This window comes from Suillus paluster (genome assembly GCF_016628075.1).
Source record: "Suillus paluster strain FC165 chromosome Unknown EDB91scaffold_15, whole genome shotgun sequence".
Classification (NCBI taxonomy): Eukaryota; Fungi; Basidiomycota; class Agaricomycetes; order Boletales; family Suillaceae; genus Suillus; species Suillus paluster.
The window spans coordinates 543,819-561,063 of record NW_024537575.1 but is presented as its reverse complement, the minus strand read 5'-3'; the positions used below and the strand labels follow the sequence as shown (position 1 = coordinate 561,063).

Genomic DNA, 17,245 nt, shown 5'->3' with positions numbered 1-17,245 from the left:
GTAACAAGTGTAGCCTATTATGGTGCAAGGGGACCTAGAAGGTAAGTCTTGTTAATTTATATATACACATATCGGAGGATGACAATCCCCGTCCTACGCAGGCTCGTTTAGTGTTGTTGATGGCTGGGTGACCCCCAAAACAATATGCCAGGTCTGAGGCGTCGCTTACAACTCGACAACGACGATCACAAAGTAAATTCTCAGAGATCGCTTACAGCCCTGAAATTGGCATCCGCCTTGACCATTGATCCACGGATTTGCATCATTGTTAGCACGACACAAGCACATATCCAGGAATTCTGTTGTGTGAAATCTCGTGCACACCCTACAAGTTCAACACGCTATCTTCAGAAGCCAGATTTTAATAAGTGAGTTATTTTGTGATATCCACACAAGTACCTACCACCAGAAGATTCACCTACAGGTGTGCTAACTTACTGTAGAGGCGCAGAACCGCTGGATAACCCTTTCTTGGACGCGTCAAAAGCTTGCTAATATCCTCGGTCGATTGTCCTGGCCGTCTGTTAATTCCCGAGTCTTCGGAACATATAGCAAGTAGGCGTCACCTTCTCTCACATCGAAAACATGTTGATCGTACATACGTTAGCTTATCCTATAGTATCCAGTCCTTGCGTGATATTCTTGGCTGACTGGGTTTTCAGCCCAGAATCATCCCCGTGAAAGATATACAGTGAAATTTGGCTATCAGGATTGCAATATATTTCATTCGACTATGCAACATTTTCATCCCTATGTCCAATATCCATCGGTCCAACAATATCCATTTGTCCAACAGCCCAACCAAACCACAGTATCCCGATACATGGTTTCGATGTTTGACCCCGTTGAAATACTCAGGCAGCCTCTTACTTTTCCATTTAGCGGACGAACCGCAAAAAATAGGTTTTTGAAGAGCGCAATGTCAGAACGCCTGGCCACGTTCTCGACTTTTGATCCATGTGGTCGGGGGCAACCAACGAAAGAACTAGTACGACTGTACGAAACCTGGGCAAAAGGAGACATCGGTAACTTGCATCCCATCCTTGATAACGCTTTAATCAAATCCTCAAAGGGATCATCATCACTGGTAACATACAAATAAAGAAAGACCATCTCGAAGCGACAGGTAGTCATATTTTTTTGCGAAAAGAAAATCGCGAGGTTGATGTCAGTATAGGTAATACAATCATCGACAGAGACCTCCCCTCGCATTATCTCCAGGAGTGGACAGATGTGGCACGAGCCGCCAAGTCAGAAGGGAGTTTGGTCATTGGACAACTCAACCATCCGGGGCGTCAGGTGTCTATTAACATACAGCCATATCCAGAGGCACCATCTGACGTTGAGCAACCCTCGACTGGAGGTGTTCTCTTCGGGCGGCCCACGCCTCTGACTAGAGAGGGCATCAAGGACATCGTACATCGTTTTGCATATGCAGCCTCCGTCCTGCACAAGGCTGGATTCGATGGCGTCCAGGTACAGTTCTTTTGTCAACATCGGGCCAGCATATCGGTTAATTAGACTCAGCTCCACGTCGCTCACGGCTACCTTCTGTCACAATTTTTAGCAAGAAGGACAAATAGGCGAAACGACGAATATGGCGGATCACTCGTCAACAGAGCTCGGATTCTTCTCGAGATTATCGCTGCAATCAGACAAGCGGTGCAAAATCTATCATTCATCATCTCGGTCAAACTCAACTCACAGGATTCGGTTCCCGAGGGGCTCAGTATCGAGGAATCGATAACAGTCGCCAAACTGCTCGAAAGTGCACGAGTGGACTTCATTGAAGTCAGTGGGGGGACGTATGAGCAAACCACCCGCAGCCCTCAGGACAAGGTAACGCTCTCCTTTATATATATATACCTCGTAGTCAATCCAGAGTTGATGTCGAGCGATTTCAAGCCGTATACTGTCGAAACCCGAGAAGGGTATTTCGTCCAATATGCAGAGTTCCTCAGACCCCATCTGAACCTCTCGAAGATAGTCGTCACGGGCGGATTTCAGACAGCGCAGGGCATGGCTGATGCTGTCTCTCGAGGAGCCGCAGACAGTAAGTGATATCTCGTCGGTTGTACATGTTTACTCAGCGGTTGGCATAACTCAGTTATAGGATTAGCAAGGCCATTAACCGCGGAACCGCTTCTGGTCAGAGACATCCTACGAGGGGAGAAGAAGAAAGCCAAAGGAGACAAATTTCCTGAAAGTCCGATGCTCCGAGTACGCGTGATCATTCACTGGTTCAATGCATAGCCTGATATCCGATTGCACAGTTCGCAGCCTCTGCGGCGCAGATTGCTGAGATTGGAAATGGTCAGGATATCACTGACTTCGACAACGCTTTCCACGTTGCAAGATTCATCGCCAAAATGCAGAAGGAAATTCCTGCTGCCATATCGGAAGCACTATTCTCGCGGCCGTCATGAACTTCAGTCTCGGTTTAATATTGCCTCTTTCACCAGCTTTTTCCTTGATCAAATTCTGATGCTTTTGCATCAGTTGAAATAACTGAGACTACGTAGTCGCTCTGCTATGGTACACACTGATTTCGTTCGTGATTGTAATTTTAGTCTTGCCCGGAACATAGCGCCATCATGCTGAAGTTGACGCTCTTGCTTTCCTTGATATAGTGATCTTTCACGTATTTGGCCACGTCCTGCAGATCCGGAACTGAGATGAACCTAGAATCATGAAAGCGATCAAAGCCGCCTACCTGAAGCAAGTTAGTGCATTCGCCCCTGTCAATCGGGCCATTGCGACCTCCGTCCAACTCTATGACGCGCCACCCATGGGCTTGGGTTTCCGTTTCCCTTGCAGTAGCATCGGGGGCCCTCACAAAGCAAGTGAAATGGAGATCCGTGTCCAGATCTTGTGGCACGGCGGTTTGTCCCGAGGTCGCTGCGGATGTATGGATCCGTTCAAATAGCAGCGTTTCCTCGAGAATTTTGGCACGCTCCAAAGGCGATTTGTCTATCTTTGTGATCAAGACGTGTCAGATGCTTGATAGGAAGTAGTTGTACCTTTGCACTCCTCGATGAATCTAGCCAATGGACTTTCAGGGGCAAAAGTGACATCTGACTGGAGTAATATCAGTGTGAGATAAAGTTGAAAGGGAAGGTTTGCGAGTTACGTTTATTAAAGCATGCAGAAGGCCCATGGTTCCGCAAGCGTTTGAGATCTACTAGTCCTCATTAGTATGAAAGACTGGGGGTGGATGGAACATACCGTCTGCTTCATCCAGAAAATAGTGGAATCGATCGGAGGCTGCCCTTGAGCCGCAATCTTTTCATCTTCCTCTTTGCGCTTTGTCGCGATAGTCCCTGAGCAGGGAAAGAGCAATGTAACCGCTTTTACACCTGCCGACACCATTCCCAGAAGCTGTATCGTCATGAGTTTATGAGCATGGTGAACCGAGTAGACGAACCTCTGGATCAAGGCCATATATGTCCTCGAAATGCGCCTGGGATTTTACTAGTCCGGCGGTTGTGGCCCACTATACGAGAGCATGTGTGTCACGTAACATGCAAACTAAAGTTGCGCTCCTAGGAGTCTTTATCTCACCTCGTTAAAGACCTACTCGCTGTCGTATGAGAACGATAATGTTAGAGACATAGAGAGCTTACATCTGGGTTGCTTTCGAGCGGGATCCAGCGGGGTTCTGACATGGTGATGAGCAATCTCTACTTTACTGTCACTACCGGCGGCAGCAGCTTACTGACGTCTTCGGCGCCAAAGCTCTTGCCTTGTATGGCAAGTTCACGACCCCATGCACCCGGGCCTGATCGACCCAAGACTTACTAATTTGTATGTGACTCCTGGCCTGAAGAGCCTCCTCGCTCGGTTTGTTTCTCAGACGGTACCGATGATCTAGATCTGTGCTATGACTCCAAGGAGCGCTGACCCAAGCTATTGGTTCGAGATAGAAGGGATCATCCATCGCTCACTGTATGTAGGACACTCGACCAAACGTGACGTATGCATGTGTTATCCTCAAGAATCTTGAAGGAAGGCCGACGTCTCCGCGGCCTATCACAGGTATGCCCTTGCATTCTTGATTTTTTGGTGTATTATTAGCTTCACAGGTCTCACCATTTTATTGCACGATGTCTAGATGCGGCCAGGTGCTTGCAAAAAATTGGTGACTTGATGCTTCGAGTGAACGCAGTTGGCAAGCCTTCACAGTGCTTAACCTTTTAGCAATCTGCAGCAAGTTCGTCAAAGCATCTTGACCAAGAAGTACTACGACATCGTTTCCCGGTTTGCAGGTACGGTAAGCCGCGAGATGTTCTCCGTTTACTCAGTGTGCCTATTTTGAGCCTTAATTTATGGTGTGCAGCTTCCATCTACTTATTTGATTCTTGAAACGTTGACTTTATCCGCCCTCTTGTCATATTGTTTCATAGTTGTGGGTACTTCTATTAATGTTGTGCTACACCAGGCGCTCAGAGTCACAACCCTTTAGAACCTCTCACACGAACCTGTGGCCATATGTCCGGGGAAATTTTGTCAACAACCCCAGATCTGAGAGTACGTGGCCGCATTTCCTCCCTGGTCAGGTTGAAGCCAGTCAACAAAATCGATAGGAACTTGTAAGTTGTCGCAGATTATGCTTCCGTACTGTTTCCGTATTTTATATCAAACACTCCTTGCCACATCAAAGCACGACCGCACAAAACTTTCTAGCGCTCCATGCACACTTCAGATTGCTAATACGCATAAAAGTTCACCGGCGCCGGTTGGGCGCCGGGCACTGCATAAGCGCGGTATCTCAGTTGTCAGTGGCCGTACTGCCCTTCGGAGCTCGGACCGTGAGAAGTATATTATTATGAAGTTGGGATTGTCAAAGGGTACCTGGGGTCCTCCATCCGTCAGTCGGATTCATTCCGCTATCATAAGTTCACCGACATTCAATCTCATTCATGATTCGACAGTACCAGTGTCGCTGCATACGGTCTTAAGATTTTTCCATCGCGGTGCGGATCGAGAAATTTCACATGCGTAATCGATTGCGTGGAGTTAATGTTGCTTCAGGTTGCTTCTCGACAATCTTTCGTTCATCCGCTGAAGTGCTGACGAGAACCATCATGTTGACAATTTCCCAAATGCACATAAAGGGCTCAAGTTTGAGTCATCAACAGTAGTTATCTCCCCCACAATCTCACTCGTTTGCCTATCCACTAGATATGACTCTCGCCGGCCATGCCAACTTTCGCTTGCGTATCTTGAAGGACATCTTTCATGCACTAGTCGTACCCCCCGTGCTGGTTTCGTTGTGCTATAAGACGTTAAACCTTCAGTTTGGATGGTGGTCGATACCAGCCTGTCTTCTGGCCGTTGCACTTGCGGCATTTATCAGAGTGCAGTATTCTGACTTTGTTCAAGCACGGGAAGCACGGCAGCTTGGTGCTAGACCGATTCCCCGAGTTGTGGGGAAATGGCCAGGGAATATTGACGTGATGCTCAAACTCAAGAAAGCGCTTGCCTCTCAGTACATCTATGAGCCTTACCTGGAATTATTTGAAGAATATCAGTGCACAACACTCAACACACGCTTTCTTTGGGTTGACAATGTAAGTAGTTTTATCCAGATATTAACTCTACCAAGTAAGTGCTGACGAGCACATTGACTATGTCGCAAGATTATTTCCATGGATCAAGAGCACTCTAAATATGCACTGGCCACAGGGTTTGGTCAGTTCTGGAGAGGCCCTGCCCAAAGAGAGCGATTGTAAGCGACTTTGGACCTGAAAAACTTTCTTTTCTAACGCTATCCCAGAGAAAGTTTCCTAGGCGATGGAATTTTCAATCGGGATGACGAGGTGAGAAATGAGACTTGCTTTACTACCTGGTCACTTTGCTCACAACCATACAGAAATGGAAATATGTGCGACAAGCTAACCACCTGACACAGTTGTTGATGGCTGATGTATCGCTATAGCACCGTTCACTCGCACGACCTTTTTTCACCCGCGATCGCATATCTGATTTCGAGTTGTTCGAAAAATACACCAGCCTCACGATAACCATGTTATCAGATATCGCCTCGCGCGATGAGCCCTGTGATCTCCAAGACCTTTTTGCTAGGTTCACCATCGACGCCGCCTCGGACTCCCTGTTTGGGCAAAACTTGGACACATTGTCCAAGAAGCTTCCTGCTCCTATTTCCGGCTGCCAGAGTGATAGAGGCTCTGCGACAGATGACTCGTGGGGAACATTTACCCAAGCATTCGAAGCGGTGCAACGCATAATCACCATGAGAGGTCGCACTGGCTCCATTTGGCCCGTATTTGAGCTTTTCGAAGATAAAACTGCCCCACACGTCGAGATCATCAAACGATGGTTGGATCCATTGGTAAAACAAACATTGGACAATAAGGCGGCTGCCCAGAAAATCGGTCTGCGGAGTCCAACAGAAGAAAAGACTTTCTTAGAGCACCTAGCGGACAGTACCGAAGGTCTGTGTTCTTTCTCAGTCCTCGCACGAATTCTGCGTCTCATTCGCCGATAATCCATAGACGCTGGAATGATTCGTGATCAGCTGCTTAATGTTCTCTTGGCCGCTAGGGACACCGTGTGTACCTATTCTGACTTCAGCGCTCAGGTTTCTGATGCGACCGTTCCGCTTGACAGACTGCGTGCCTTTTGACCTATGTGATATATTTCATGTCATTGTATCCGAAGATCGCGGCCAAGATGCGGCAAGAGGTAATCGACGTGTGTGGCAACAATATTCCTACCCACGAAGATATTCGAAAACTGAAATATGGTGAGTTTTTATTTGCTGTGGTGGGGATCTATCTAATGACCTTTCGTCAGTTAAAGCGGTTATTGATGAAACTCTCCGTCTTTACCCGCCCGTCCCGTTGAATCAGCGACAGAGCAGACCTCAGCCTTGCACGCTCCCTCCGCCAGATTGTACCTATCCCACTGAATCTCGGCAACCATTATATTTACCGAAGTCGACGACATTCTGGTACTCGACACTCTTGACACAGCGTAACAAAGCACTCTGGGGACCTGATGCGGACGAGTTCGATCCTGAGCGATGGATTGATCCTCAGAGAGTGGCGCGGTTCACGTCGAATCCGACGATGTTCACTCCATTTAGCGCAGGACCTCGCATTGTATGTTCTCCCTCCACGACACCGTTTCATCAAAAACCTGACCCCTTAGCTCTTTTAGTGCATTGGCCAGAATTATGCATACAATGAGGCATCATTCTTCCTTGTGCGACTACTTCAGCACTTCGACACTTTTACACTCGCAATGGACGCACAACCCGCTTTTTCCTTGCCACCTGCTGAGTGGAAGCTGGGTCGGGGCAGACAGGCGGTGGAGACGATTCGTCCCGAAGCCACAATGACGCTTTTCATCAAGGTGCGTTATCCCATCTTCGGTGTTTTAGCTGTGTCATTTACCTTTCATAGGGTGGCTTATGGATAAGAATGAAATCCGTGCACTCACCCTGATCTATGGACTTATGGGTTCTTTAAGGACCGTTTGGCACATGGAAATTCATTTGTATTGTCATTGTTGCATATTTCATACTCACTGGATCATTTGTACATGGATCAAAGACACTCTAGATATATCTGGCGGCACCTCCCCGTATTACCATCATGTTTCAGGATGTGAATTTTTCTTTTCCCGTTACTTAAGAGCGATAAGTCTCATCATACTATTAGTCTACGTTACTACGTGTGTTTGGAAGTACACGGAGCCATTACGGTTTCCATCAGAGCAGATGAGGGCATGTGTATAAAGCTACGAGGATCAAGACATCATCCATTCATATTGTGACGTTACAGGATAACGGAAGAATCAAGCAAGACTCCCACTACTACTAGTTGTGTCGGATGCTACAAGCTATGATGAATGCCAAAAATAAAGCGCCCACTTCCATCGTATGAGTCTGTCACGCCCGCTGCGCAAAGGAAGGATTCCCACTACCCCCTACTAATATGGGATCAAATGTGTGTCCTGTTTTGCATCGACTGGTCGCAGTTAATAAAGTTGCTTGTCGATGTTGAACGATTGCATGCATCAGATCGAATCCGACATCCCGCTCTTCTCGTGGGTGTTCCTTGAAAAAGCGTGTAACCATTACATAGCATGTAAAGCCGCATCGGTGATAAAAGATACTGTAGGAATCGATTCAATTCGACCGTCACATGTCACAGGCGGTGGTGTCAGTGTCGAAAACAGGTAGTTGTCACGCATAACATTAATAGGTGGTGTCGGGTGTCGAAATAACATTCAATATCACAACAGAAATTTGGATTTTTTTTGCTTCCGTGGGCATGTACTATCCCTTCCGGTGCTCCCACAGAAGTCGGCAGGTCAAACATTTGGCGGGAAAACGTGACAAATCGGTCACAGGAAGTCACACAAAACCCTGCGAAAAAGCGTGACTGCCGACGTCTGTGGGATGCCGATTGCACCGGAAGGGATAGCAGGGACTCCAAATTCGTGCAGCGGTCGATTTTACACCAAATTTGCGCGCTAGTATCTGACACGACACACTGAGAAGCACTTACAGGTATTGTCGTCCAACACGTCGAAATTTTTGGTGTGTCACAAGCCACGAGCCCCAAGTGTCGGAATGTCGAATCACGTTAAGGCGTCAGTCACATGGGGGCGTCAAATTGAATTGATTCATACAGATCATCTCAGCTGTGTAGGATGGGCAGAGCAGAGCTGACCCGCGAGCCAACTGCGGTGGAGCTTTGAAGACCGACAAAGTAGCTAAGCCCAAAGAATTGGAAGAAGAGATCGTCAATGATGTCACGCCTTGCTGGTCAGGCACTTCAGACATGCAAATACTTGAAAGGGACTATGTCCGATTAGTCTGCCCTTACCAGCCCTATAGACGAAGGGAGATGATCGTTCCTTCGAACAAAGTCCGATACCCGCAACAATCGATAGAACTAGTTCTGCTTCATGGCACGGTTACATTGTTGAGAGAAAGATATGTTCTAAAGATGTCACTTACCATGACATGCGAGCAGAATATCGGTGGTTGAAAACAGGAAAAACATATGTGCACCCTTCATCATTTGAAAGCCTCGAGCAAGGGAAAAGCGCATCACCATCGAATATGATGGCTGCTCTGGACCAGCTAGTGATCTGATCCGAGTGATAATCCGATGGAGGAACTATGTTGGAAAGTGTTGTCTTGTGCTTGACCGAAGTCAGGATCGACAGGTGAAACTATTCAAATCAAGTAATGAAATAATGTAGGCATCCATCTAACACGGGCCAAGGTAGACTGCTGCACAGCCCGTCTATGAGGCAAGCCGTCGATGGATGCTACGCTAGACCATTATGATTGCACGAGAGAGATTGAGCAAATAACTCCCTGCGGACCCATCTTTATAACATTATGGGCAAGGAAACAAAGATTCCGCGCAGCGGGCCAGCGGCAGTGTGATTGTCACTCCACCCTCGTACGTGACAGAGAGTCGAAGTCCAAGCTAGATCGTTACATCTGGAATGGAGGTCGGCAAATCAGAAACAAGTGCTTAGCGCACTGTGTGCAGTGCCAAAATCGATTTCGCGGCGTGAGGGTCGTCGACCTGCAAGTGACGGCGGCCAAAAGGAACGACTATCTTCATCCCATCAATGTTGTCTGACTACGGGAAACTAACGGCGGCCATGTATTGGTTATCCTCACTGAAATGTCCCAGCGGAGCCTTTATGCCTGCGTCAGGACAGATGGATTCCTGCCGCATGCAGCGGAATACACACTCTACCCCTGCTTTAATCCGCAAGGCTCCCGTTAAAGGCTGTGAGCTCTTTGGCAGGCAATCAATCATCCATGGCGAAAAGATTGGACAAGTCTAAATGAGAGGTTATGTAAAAGTAAATATTGGGTTCGCAGCATCTGGTTATTTCGGAGAGATACTTCTTTTGGATATGTTGTCGGAGCCCCCGTGAGACATGCTCAAATTGCATTCAATCAACACAGAATTTAGAACTTCAGCTACCTTAAGGATCTCGAACTCAGCCTCGAGCCCCGCATGCTAGCAAACTGTCTCTTCTTCATCCGGATCAATACAACCTACGTGCAGATTGTACTCCACCGTTTTCTGTTATCCTTGAAATTTTCACTTACCCAGAGAACCGTGACATTCTGGGACTATAATGATATCGAGAAGAAACTGGGCTACTCTACTGCGGCGACGACGACTCCTTGACACAGGCATAAGCTCGTCCACAAGACTACTCTCGTGTCCTGCCCGAGAAGCACGTATTCGGGCCCTACACACCACGACTTCTAACTCAATTCTAGATACCTACGACGGTTCGCAGTGTGCTATCAAGTTGTGTTTCAGCTGACGTTCTCGGCAGTATGTATTATCGGTGGAGGACATGCGGGCTGTGAAGCGGCGACAGGTGCCGCACGTACAGGCGCTCGAACAGTACTGCTAACCCAGCGGATTGAGACTGTAGGCGAGCTCTCATGCAATCCTTCTATTGGTGGCGTTGGAAAGGGTACACTAGTGAGGGAAGTCGATGCTCTTGATGGCATTATGGGAAGGATCGCGGGTACGTTGCTTCCGGGTGGGCGTAAACGTAAATACTTGAGACTTGTCGTACAGATAAAGCTGGCATACAGTTTCGTATGCTCAATGCGTCAAAGGGTGCAGCTGTTTGGGTGAGTAGTAGTCGATGATCCTTGCCTTGTCTCACCACATCTGAGAAACAGGGCCCTAGAGCGCAGGTGGACCGTAAGATCTACAAGCGTCATATGCAAAACATCATTTTTGGCTACCCTAACCTGGACGTACGTGCTGCAAGTGTATTTGACCTTTTATTTGACAATAGTCCCTCCACATCCGCATCCTCTTCAACGTGGGGGACGGTAACGGGCGTCCGGCTAGGTGCGTGCGCTATACCCTCATACAATACAAGGCCTCACCGGTCTATTTTTCAGAGACAGGAGATGTGATCAAATGTTCTAAGGTCGTTATTTGCACTGGGACATTTCTTGGTGGTGAAATCCATATTGGTACGTTGTGGCTCCAGCTTTGCATCATGCATAACTTACGTTTTCATGTCAAATTTATCTTCAACTCCTTATACATCCATAACTACATGGTAGGGATGCGTCGTATACCTGCGGGACGCATCGGAGAGGTACCCTCGACAGGTCTCTCTGTATCTCTCTGCGCGGCGGGGTTCAAACTCGGACGCCTGCAAACTGGCACACCTGCAAGGCTAGACAAGCACAGCATTGACTTTAGTCGGATGGAACGACAAGATGGGGATGAAAAACCTCAGCCGTTTTCGTTTATTCATAGGGAAGTAGACCATGCTGTAAGTCTCCGCTGTCCAGGAACTACACATGAAGACTGAATTTGGAACAGAACAATCAGATTCCGTGTTTTCAAACTCACACCACGTCGGAAACGCATCGCCTCATCAAGGAGAGTATGCATCTCAGCGTGCATATTCAGGAGACCAAGAAAGGTTTCTAGTTCATAGCTATTATCTACTGCTCTGCTGGTGCTACCATCATCTTACAGGTCCGCGATACTGCCCCTCACTTGAAGCCAAAATTACTCGGTTTGGACACAAGGGCAGTCATACCATCTGGCTCGAGCCAGAAGGATTTGATTCAGGTGTGCACTAGTGTAGAATCCAAACTGCACATCATAATTTGCCATGCAGACCTGATATATCCAAATGGACTATCATGTTCGATGCCCGAGGAGTTGCAAGAACCAATGATGAGAACAATACCAGGCCTTGAAAAAGTCAAGATGTTGCGGCCGGCATATGGCGTCGAGTATGATCATGTCGATCCCCGCGAGTTGACCTGTAAGTTGCACAAGAATGTAACATCATGCCTGGCTCATGATCTTCGAAGCGACATTGGAGACAAAACGCATCCAGGTGACTCTCATGTCTGCACTTCGTCAATACCGCCTGACAGGAAACTCGTAGGGTCTCTACCTCGCTGGCCAAATAAACGGCACAACGGGTTACGAAGAAGCCGCTGCGCAAGGTTGCCTTGCAGGAATCAACGCAGGTCTTTCAGCCCGTGGTCGTCCCTCAATGGTGCTCACCCGAGCGGATGGATTCTTGGGAGTCATGGTAGATGATCTAATAGGAAAGGGAGCGGAAGAACCATGTACGTGTGACATCTGATTGGCTCGTCTCTGACGCGAGGCTGATCTTGGTCGGTTATGGAGACCGGATGTTCACTTCTCGTTCGGAATATCGGATGACGCTGAGGAGTGACAACGCCGACATGCGGCTAACTGAGATTGGTATGCTCCGCAGATCCCATTTCCATTTACTTACGATCTGATGGTTTGTTGATATAGGGCATTCTGCTGGAATTGTCTCTCCTGACAGATGGTTAGCCTTTTTGAGTGACCGGGATGCCATACAGCGCGGCACTGAGCTCCTCACAAGCGTTGTGCTCAGCCCGCAGGTAAGGTCGTGTCGAGCTTGCCTGAATTCTTCCATTGATATTTGCTCAGGGTTGGGGGAGATACGGATTTGATATTCGTCGAGATGGAATCCTGAGGAGGTTCGTGGTTGCGTATTTATGATGTAACTCCAGCTGGAATTCTGCAATAGTGCGTACGACATGCTGAAGATTCCCGGTGTCACCGCTGCCGATCTCGTACGTTCCGGAGCTGTTCCAGGTCTCGATCTTGTAGAATCACATATTAGAGCACGAATCGACATCGAAGGTGAATAATCTCACATTTCCTTGATTCAACATGCTAAATGCGCTGCGAAATAGCATCCTACGCTCCTCACATCCCGCGACAGCTGGCCGATCTTGCATTATTTCATGCCGACGAGTCTATGCTACTGGATCCTGATATGAACTACACCCAAGTGCAAGGATTGAGCGATGAGGTGAGGGAACGCTTACAGAAGGTCAGACCCACGACTTTGGTAAGCCCTTCGTTTTGACTATGTAGTATGATGCGCGATTGACCGTGCGTCAGGGTGCCGCCAAGCGCATGGAAGGCATGACTCCGACTTCAGTAATCTACCTGCTGAAACATGCCAGGAAGACATGGCGGGCAGCCGATGCACGAGAACCTACTAGTAAAGAGAAAGTTGAAGCGGTGCATTCGGCTGATCACCAACCTCTCTTGAAGGCTGCAACTGCATGACCGTCTTCGCGGAGCATTAATACTATCCACGGCTGGCATCGACATCTACATAATCCCCACTTATCATTTCGTCTTCAGTTTGCACCAGGAGAGCTCAGATTACGTGACACGGAGGTTCGCGATCGACGTGCGTTGCACTGCGTTTGAAAATTCAGAAATCGTGGGCCGTCAGTGCGAGTTGGGGTTTTGCTTGTTCCTCACGATCGAAATATAGAAGACTTAGCACGCCATGAATGTCTCTACGTTTCAGGCTATAGCATGCAGTGCATGAATTCTGACGAACATAGAACAATGAGTGCATAGTATACAATATGAGGAATCTAGGCACTGTGGCTTCCAATAATGTAAGTAACAAGGAAAGCAAATAGAGCGTTAGTATTGAAGATGCAGATTATGTCGGTTGAGCGTGACAGGCTCCTCATGTTTAAATTGTTCCCTATCCTGATTCCTAGAGCACGTTTCAAACAACGGCGTAACAATCCACACAAAGAGTCCCATCACTGCAACGAGAAAAGGACTCAATCACCGCTCAACGTAGTACTAGTCATCGAAAGCTTACTTCTGAACACTTTCCACGCAGCACGTTCTGCAAATAGGTCGTCCACATCCAGGAACAAGGACTGCTCCATCGTCTAGCCCTAGAAGCGAGCCCCGAGATTTCGAAGGATGGTCTACATCGACGTCATCCTTTTCTGAGGGCTTTTTCCTCTTAGAAGAGGGGGTGAGGTGTATATCGCAGTTCATTGTAGAGATGCTTAGGCTCAATGCGACTCGTCTGGGAGATCCTGAAGGTGACGGTGATGGTGACGCAGTCAGAGAAGGACTGCGTGTTAATGCCGGCGTTGGCGGGAACGATGATGGTCGTATCATCGAGGAGCATGTACGGGCACAGACAGCACATACAGTTGATCCACATCTGAAAATGTATGAAACTGAGATGAACATTTAGAAGAAAGGTGGCCACCCACCTTGCGCAAGTCACACCTGCACCTGCGCCTGCACCATACCTCATCGATGCAGATAACAAACGGTGGCATGAGGAGCATGATGAGGTCGAAGCTTTATGTGCATTTGGTGTCGTAGAATATTGTTCTGCCCTCGAGGGACATGAGCCTGTGTCGTGGCGTGTGGATGACTGGGAATGGCTGAGCTTTCTTTTCTTGAACGAAGGTTTCCTGCTCGAAGGTACAGAGGATATAAGAGATAATTGTGGGGTTGGTGCACGCATTGCTGAGGCTTTCGACCAAGGGGGGCTCGAGGTGGGTACCGGTCAAAGGGTAACCTGACCACGGCGTTGTCCAGTTTGAAGTACTACGTTTGAAAGCTTTGATTTTTGAAACACGTGACTATGACGCGAGGCAGTTTGAAGTCACTCCGTGACTTATAAGTTGATTCGCCACCGTTCCATCACCGAATATTCATCACATCCTTACTCAACCCAGGGGAACATGGATGCCCTTTTCATCTTTCTGATGAAGCGCCTTCTGTTGTTTCTCGCTCTACGACAGCGCAAGGCTAAGGGCAACCTCAATACCATCATGACTCGGATTCGTCGCGTCCTCGGGTGGTTCCCATAGCAGTTTGTGGCAGCGAAAAGTATGAGGTTTAGTCAAGGCTCATAGTGACTACGGAGAGTTTGGTTGAAGGAGGGCACAACTGGACAGACGTGCTGAGCCTACACAGCTTGTGACCTTCGGCTCGTTGGTGCATGCAACCTTTGTGTTCTTCATTTAAAAGCAGAAACTGAAGATGAGGACATACTTGAGCGATTTTTGTCAGGGCGTTATGGTCGAGCGTGATGGAAAAGAGTGTCATTTATGATGTGAAAGTGGCTGAGGTAAGTTAACATGATTGATATCTGAGAGGGTGTTGGTGTTGGAGTAGCACACATAATTACGTTGTGGAGATGCTCGGTTGTTCCTCTTGCACGGAGAGAGCTGCTAAGTGCTTCCACCTGGTTGGATCGCACGGGCCCTCAGCTTGAGGTGGATTTGCTCCCATGGCACTGTGCAGGAGTTTTGAGATCTTTGTCAGCACCGCAAGTGTTCTGGAAGAGGAAGTGTCGCAGGAAAAAGATTGAATTTTCAAAATCCTTCATTGTGCGGAAAAACGAAGACGAGAGTTCCCAAGAGTGAATCAGACTCAACAGTGATGTGGGGGTGAATTACTCTTCTGCAACTTGCAAATCGGGTTCGGCGACAGTGCCATCACTCACTGCTGTGGCAGTAAAATAACATACGTGTGTTGCATTTTTTCCAATTTTTGAGGACCGAGTGCTCATCATGGTGAAGCCAGATAACTAAAGGAACAAGATGCATCGCAGTGACCCCCATGCGGATCACGAACTACGGATACTAAATTTGGATTTCTTATGTAATCCGCACTACCACAGTGGCACCGAAGACGCGTACTGATTGCGCAGGTCCATAGATCCGTATCATTGATTTGAACAATGTCAGGCGGACAATCTCTTGGAGGAAATCAGAACAGCGAGCCTCTACCTGCGGGATGGGGCAGACCATCAGCGCCTCGCGTGGGTCGGGTTGGAGACTGGAACACCAGCAACTCTCAGCCTGGCAGGAACTCCTCATCCTCGTCCCGGTGCGCTTCCAGCACCTTTATCTTTGACAACTATCTGAGCATCAGATATTAATAGAGGTGGCTTTGGAAGTCTTTCGAACCTCCCCACATCTGGTGGTGCTAGGATGCCTGGAGGACCACAGGTTGGCGACGATGACGACGACGACGATGTCGAGAATAAAGAGGGCGAAACCTGGTTTGCGGGTGGCGAGCGGAGGTGTGTAGGGGCTTGATCTTTACCTGATAGTATTTGAGCTCATCAGCTGGGTAGTGGCATTTCGGTGCAGAACCCTAACTCTGCCCGACCTGGTGGGCGTCTTGTCAGGGAAATTTTGAAGCAGGCTGCAGAGTACGCCGTTCAGTCAATATTTTAATCCTGACTAAGACTTCTATGTCTTGAAGGGCAGGGATGGCACCTCCACCTGAAGCCCGCAGAGCTGGACCTTTCAGTGGTGCTGGGCATACCCTTGGAAGTGATGAAGTGGAGAGCGCATACGTGCCGGATCCGAATGCAGAAGATAGTAAGTCCCAGATGCTACTTCATCACCTTTCTGTGCAGCTCGCCGTCCCAGTGGCTATTATTCATGGCTGACTTGCTACTTTATATGAAGACGAAGATGAGGTCGTTGTCCGGCACCTGCATCTTTGGAGTGACGGGTTCAGCATTGAAGATGGACCGCTGATGCGATATGAGGAGCCCGGCAATCAAGAGCTTTTGAGATCCATTCAGCGAGGGTATGTTAAATCCTGGCATTTTCACGTCTCATTGTCATAATTCTTCACAGTGCTGCGCCCCTGTCCCTGATGAATGTATTACCCTGGCAACGTGTCGACCTCAACGTGTCGACCCGGCTTAGTGAGGCGTACGTACCCCCTAAGAGAGGTAACTTTTCAGGAGATGGACAGAGGCTTGGTGCACCAATTCCTGTTGTCAACCCTGGTGCAGCATCTTCTGGCAGTTCGATGCCAGGATCGTTTCCAACTGGCGCCGGTAGTAGTAGTGCTAGTCCCAGTGCTCCCGTCGAGAGGCAGAGTATCAATACGCGCTTTGAGGTCGACCAGACGCAGCCTACTACGAGCGTGCAAATCCGTCTGGCAGATGGCACGCGGATGCCATGCAGGATGAACCTCACGCACACAGTTGGTGATATTCGCGCGTTTATCAATGCGTACGTTGTGTTTAGCCCTTGTAAATCTGTTTGAGGCACTGAAGATCATTATAGCTCTCGTCCTGAGAATCTGTCGCGCCCGTATACGATTGGAACGACGTTCCCTAATCGTACTCTGGAAGATGACACCCAAACAATCGAGGGTGCTGGATTAGCCAACAATGTCATTGTTCAACGTTGGATTTGAAGTGAAAACTAGGCAGATGGGGATGGGTCCAATAGATGTATTCAGTAACCTTGTAAAATACGCCATCCACAGGGGGACCGGGGGTTGTACGACGCATTGAAAGTGTTGATGAGGAGGTTATAACATTGTCCCCGCATGATCATTGATCATTAAATGAAAAGCCTGAA

The 17,245-nt window shown here is 48.3% G+C and overlaps 7 protein-coding genes across 7 annotated transcripts; 4 read left to right on the top strand and 3 right to left on the bottom strand.

The window, feature by feature from the left end:
• Window positions 1-832: 832 nt before the first annotated feature.
• On the top strand, window positions 833-2,426 carry EDB91DRAFT_1050317 (uncharacterized protein; the record flags this gene model as incomplete). Its single annotated transcript, XM_041313523.1, has 7 exons — window positions 833-1,025; window positions 1,073-1,126; window positions 1,178-1,476; window positions 1,528-1,839; window positions 1,906-2,053; window positions 2,108-2,220; window positions 2,274-2,426. 7 exons carry the CDS (start codon window positions 833-835, stop codon window positions 2,424-2,426), a joined length of 1,272 nt encoding a protein of 423 aa, XP_041179243.1.
• EDB91DRAFT_174786 (uncharacterized protein) lies at window positions 2,274-3,705 on the bottom strand. Its single transcript, XM_041326322.1, has 8 exons — window positions 3,624-3,705; window positions 3,562-3,573; window positions 3,425-3,493; window positions 3,226-3,378; window positions 3,131-3,178; window positions 3,021-3,078; window positions 2,714-2,970; window positions 2,274-2,656 (listed from the first exon to the last, which is right to left on the bottom strand). The coding sequence occupies exons 1-8, from the start codon at window positions 3,663-3,665 to the stop codon at window positions 2,567-2,569; spliced, it is 729 nt and encodes a 242-aa protein (XP_041179242.1). The 5' UTR covers window positions 3,666-3,705; the 3' UTR covers window positions 2,274-2,566.
• A 1,161-nt stretch (window positions 3,706-4,866) lies between these two features.
• Window positions 4,867-7,802, top strand: EDB91DRAFT_1122384 (cytochrome P450 monooxygenase CYP63). Its single transcript, XM_041318288.1, has 10 exons — window positions 4,867-5,570; window positions 5,640-5,728; window positions 5,777-5,819; window positions 5,873-5,884; window positions 5,939-6,455; window positions 6,516-6,571; window positions 6,631-6,766; window positions 6,817-7,124; window positions 7,183-7,377; window positions 7,428-7,802. Exons 1-10 carry the CDS (start codon window positions 5,184-5,186, stop codon window positions 7,467-7,469), a joined length of 1,785 nt encoding a protein of 594 aa, XP_041179241.1. The 5' UTR covers window positions 4,867-5,183; the 3' UTR covers window positions 7,470-7,802.
• An 837-nt stretch (window positions 7,803-8,639) lies between these two features.
• Window positions 8,640-9,211, bottom strand: EDB91DRAFT_1122380 (uncharacterized protein). Its single transcript, XM_041318287.1, has 3 exons — window positions 8,993-9,211; window positions 8,859-8,936; window positions 8,640-8,794 (listed from the first exon to the last, which is right to left on the bottom strand). Exons 1-3 carry the CDS (start codon window positions 9,090-9,092, stop codon window positions 8,670-8,672), a joined length of 303 nt encoding a protein of 100 aa, XP_041179240.1. The 5' UTR covers window positions 9,093-9,211; the 3' UTR covers window positions 8,640-8,669.
• Window positions 9,212-9,964: 753 nt separating this feature from the next.
• EDB91DRAFT_1122377 (mitochondrial translation optimization protein) lies at window positions 9,965-13,394 on the top strand. The gene is made up of 17 exons (XM_041318286.1): window positions 9,965-10,303; window positions 10,351-10,548; window positions 10,602-10,657; window positions 10,709-10,883; window positions 10,937-11,011; window positions 11,105-11,319; window positions 11,370-11,472; window positions 11,529-11,624; window positions 11,674-11,823; window positions 11,873-11,898; window positions 11,950-12,136; window positions 12,198-12,275; window positions 12,333-12,442; window positions 12,492-12,541; window positions 12,592-12,707; window positions 12,761-12,918; window positions 12,972-13,394. The coding sequence occupies exons 1-17, from the start codon at window positions 10,144-10,146 to the stop codon at window positions 13,140-13,142; spliced, it is 2,124 nt and encodes a 707-aa protein (XP_041179239.1). The 5' UTR covers window positions 9,965-10,143; the 3' UTR covers window positions 13,143-13,394.
• Window positions 13,395-14,458, bottom strand: EDB91DRAFT_1122376 (uncharacterized protein). Its single transcript, XM_041318285.1, has 3 exons — window positions 14,111-14,458; window positions 13,702-14,058; window positions 13,395-13,642 (listed from the first exon to the last, which is right to left on the bottom strand). Exons 1-3 carry the CDS (start codon window positions 14,368-14,370, stop codon window positions 13,603-13,605), a joined length of 657 nt encoding a protein of 218 aa, XP_041179238.1. The 5' UTR covers window positions 14,371-14,458; the 3' UTR covers window positions 13,395-13,602.
• Window positions 14,459-15,539: 1,081 nt separating this feature from the next.
• Window positions 15,540-17,243, top strand: EDB91DRAFT_1122372 (uncharacterized protein). Its single transcript, XM_041318284.1, has 7 exons — window positions 15,540-15,743; window positions 15,799-15,939; window positions 15,994-16,071; window positions 16,125-16,243; window positions 16,334-16,457; window positions 16,508-16,891; window positions 16,946-17,243. The coding sequence occupies exons 1-7, from the start codon at window positions 15,595-15,597 to the stop codon at window positions 17,076-17,078; spliced, it is 1,128 nt and encodes a 375-aa protein (XP_041179237.1). The 5' UTR covers window positions 15,540-15,594; the 3' UTR covers window positions 17,079-17,243.
• The last annotated feature ends 2 nt before the right edge of the window (window positions 17,244-17,245 follow it).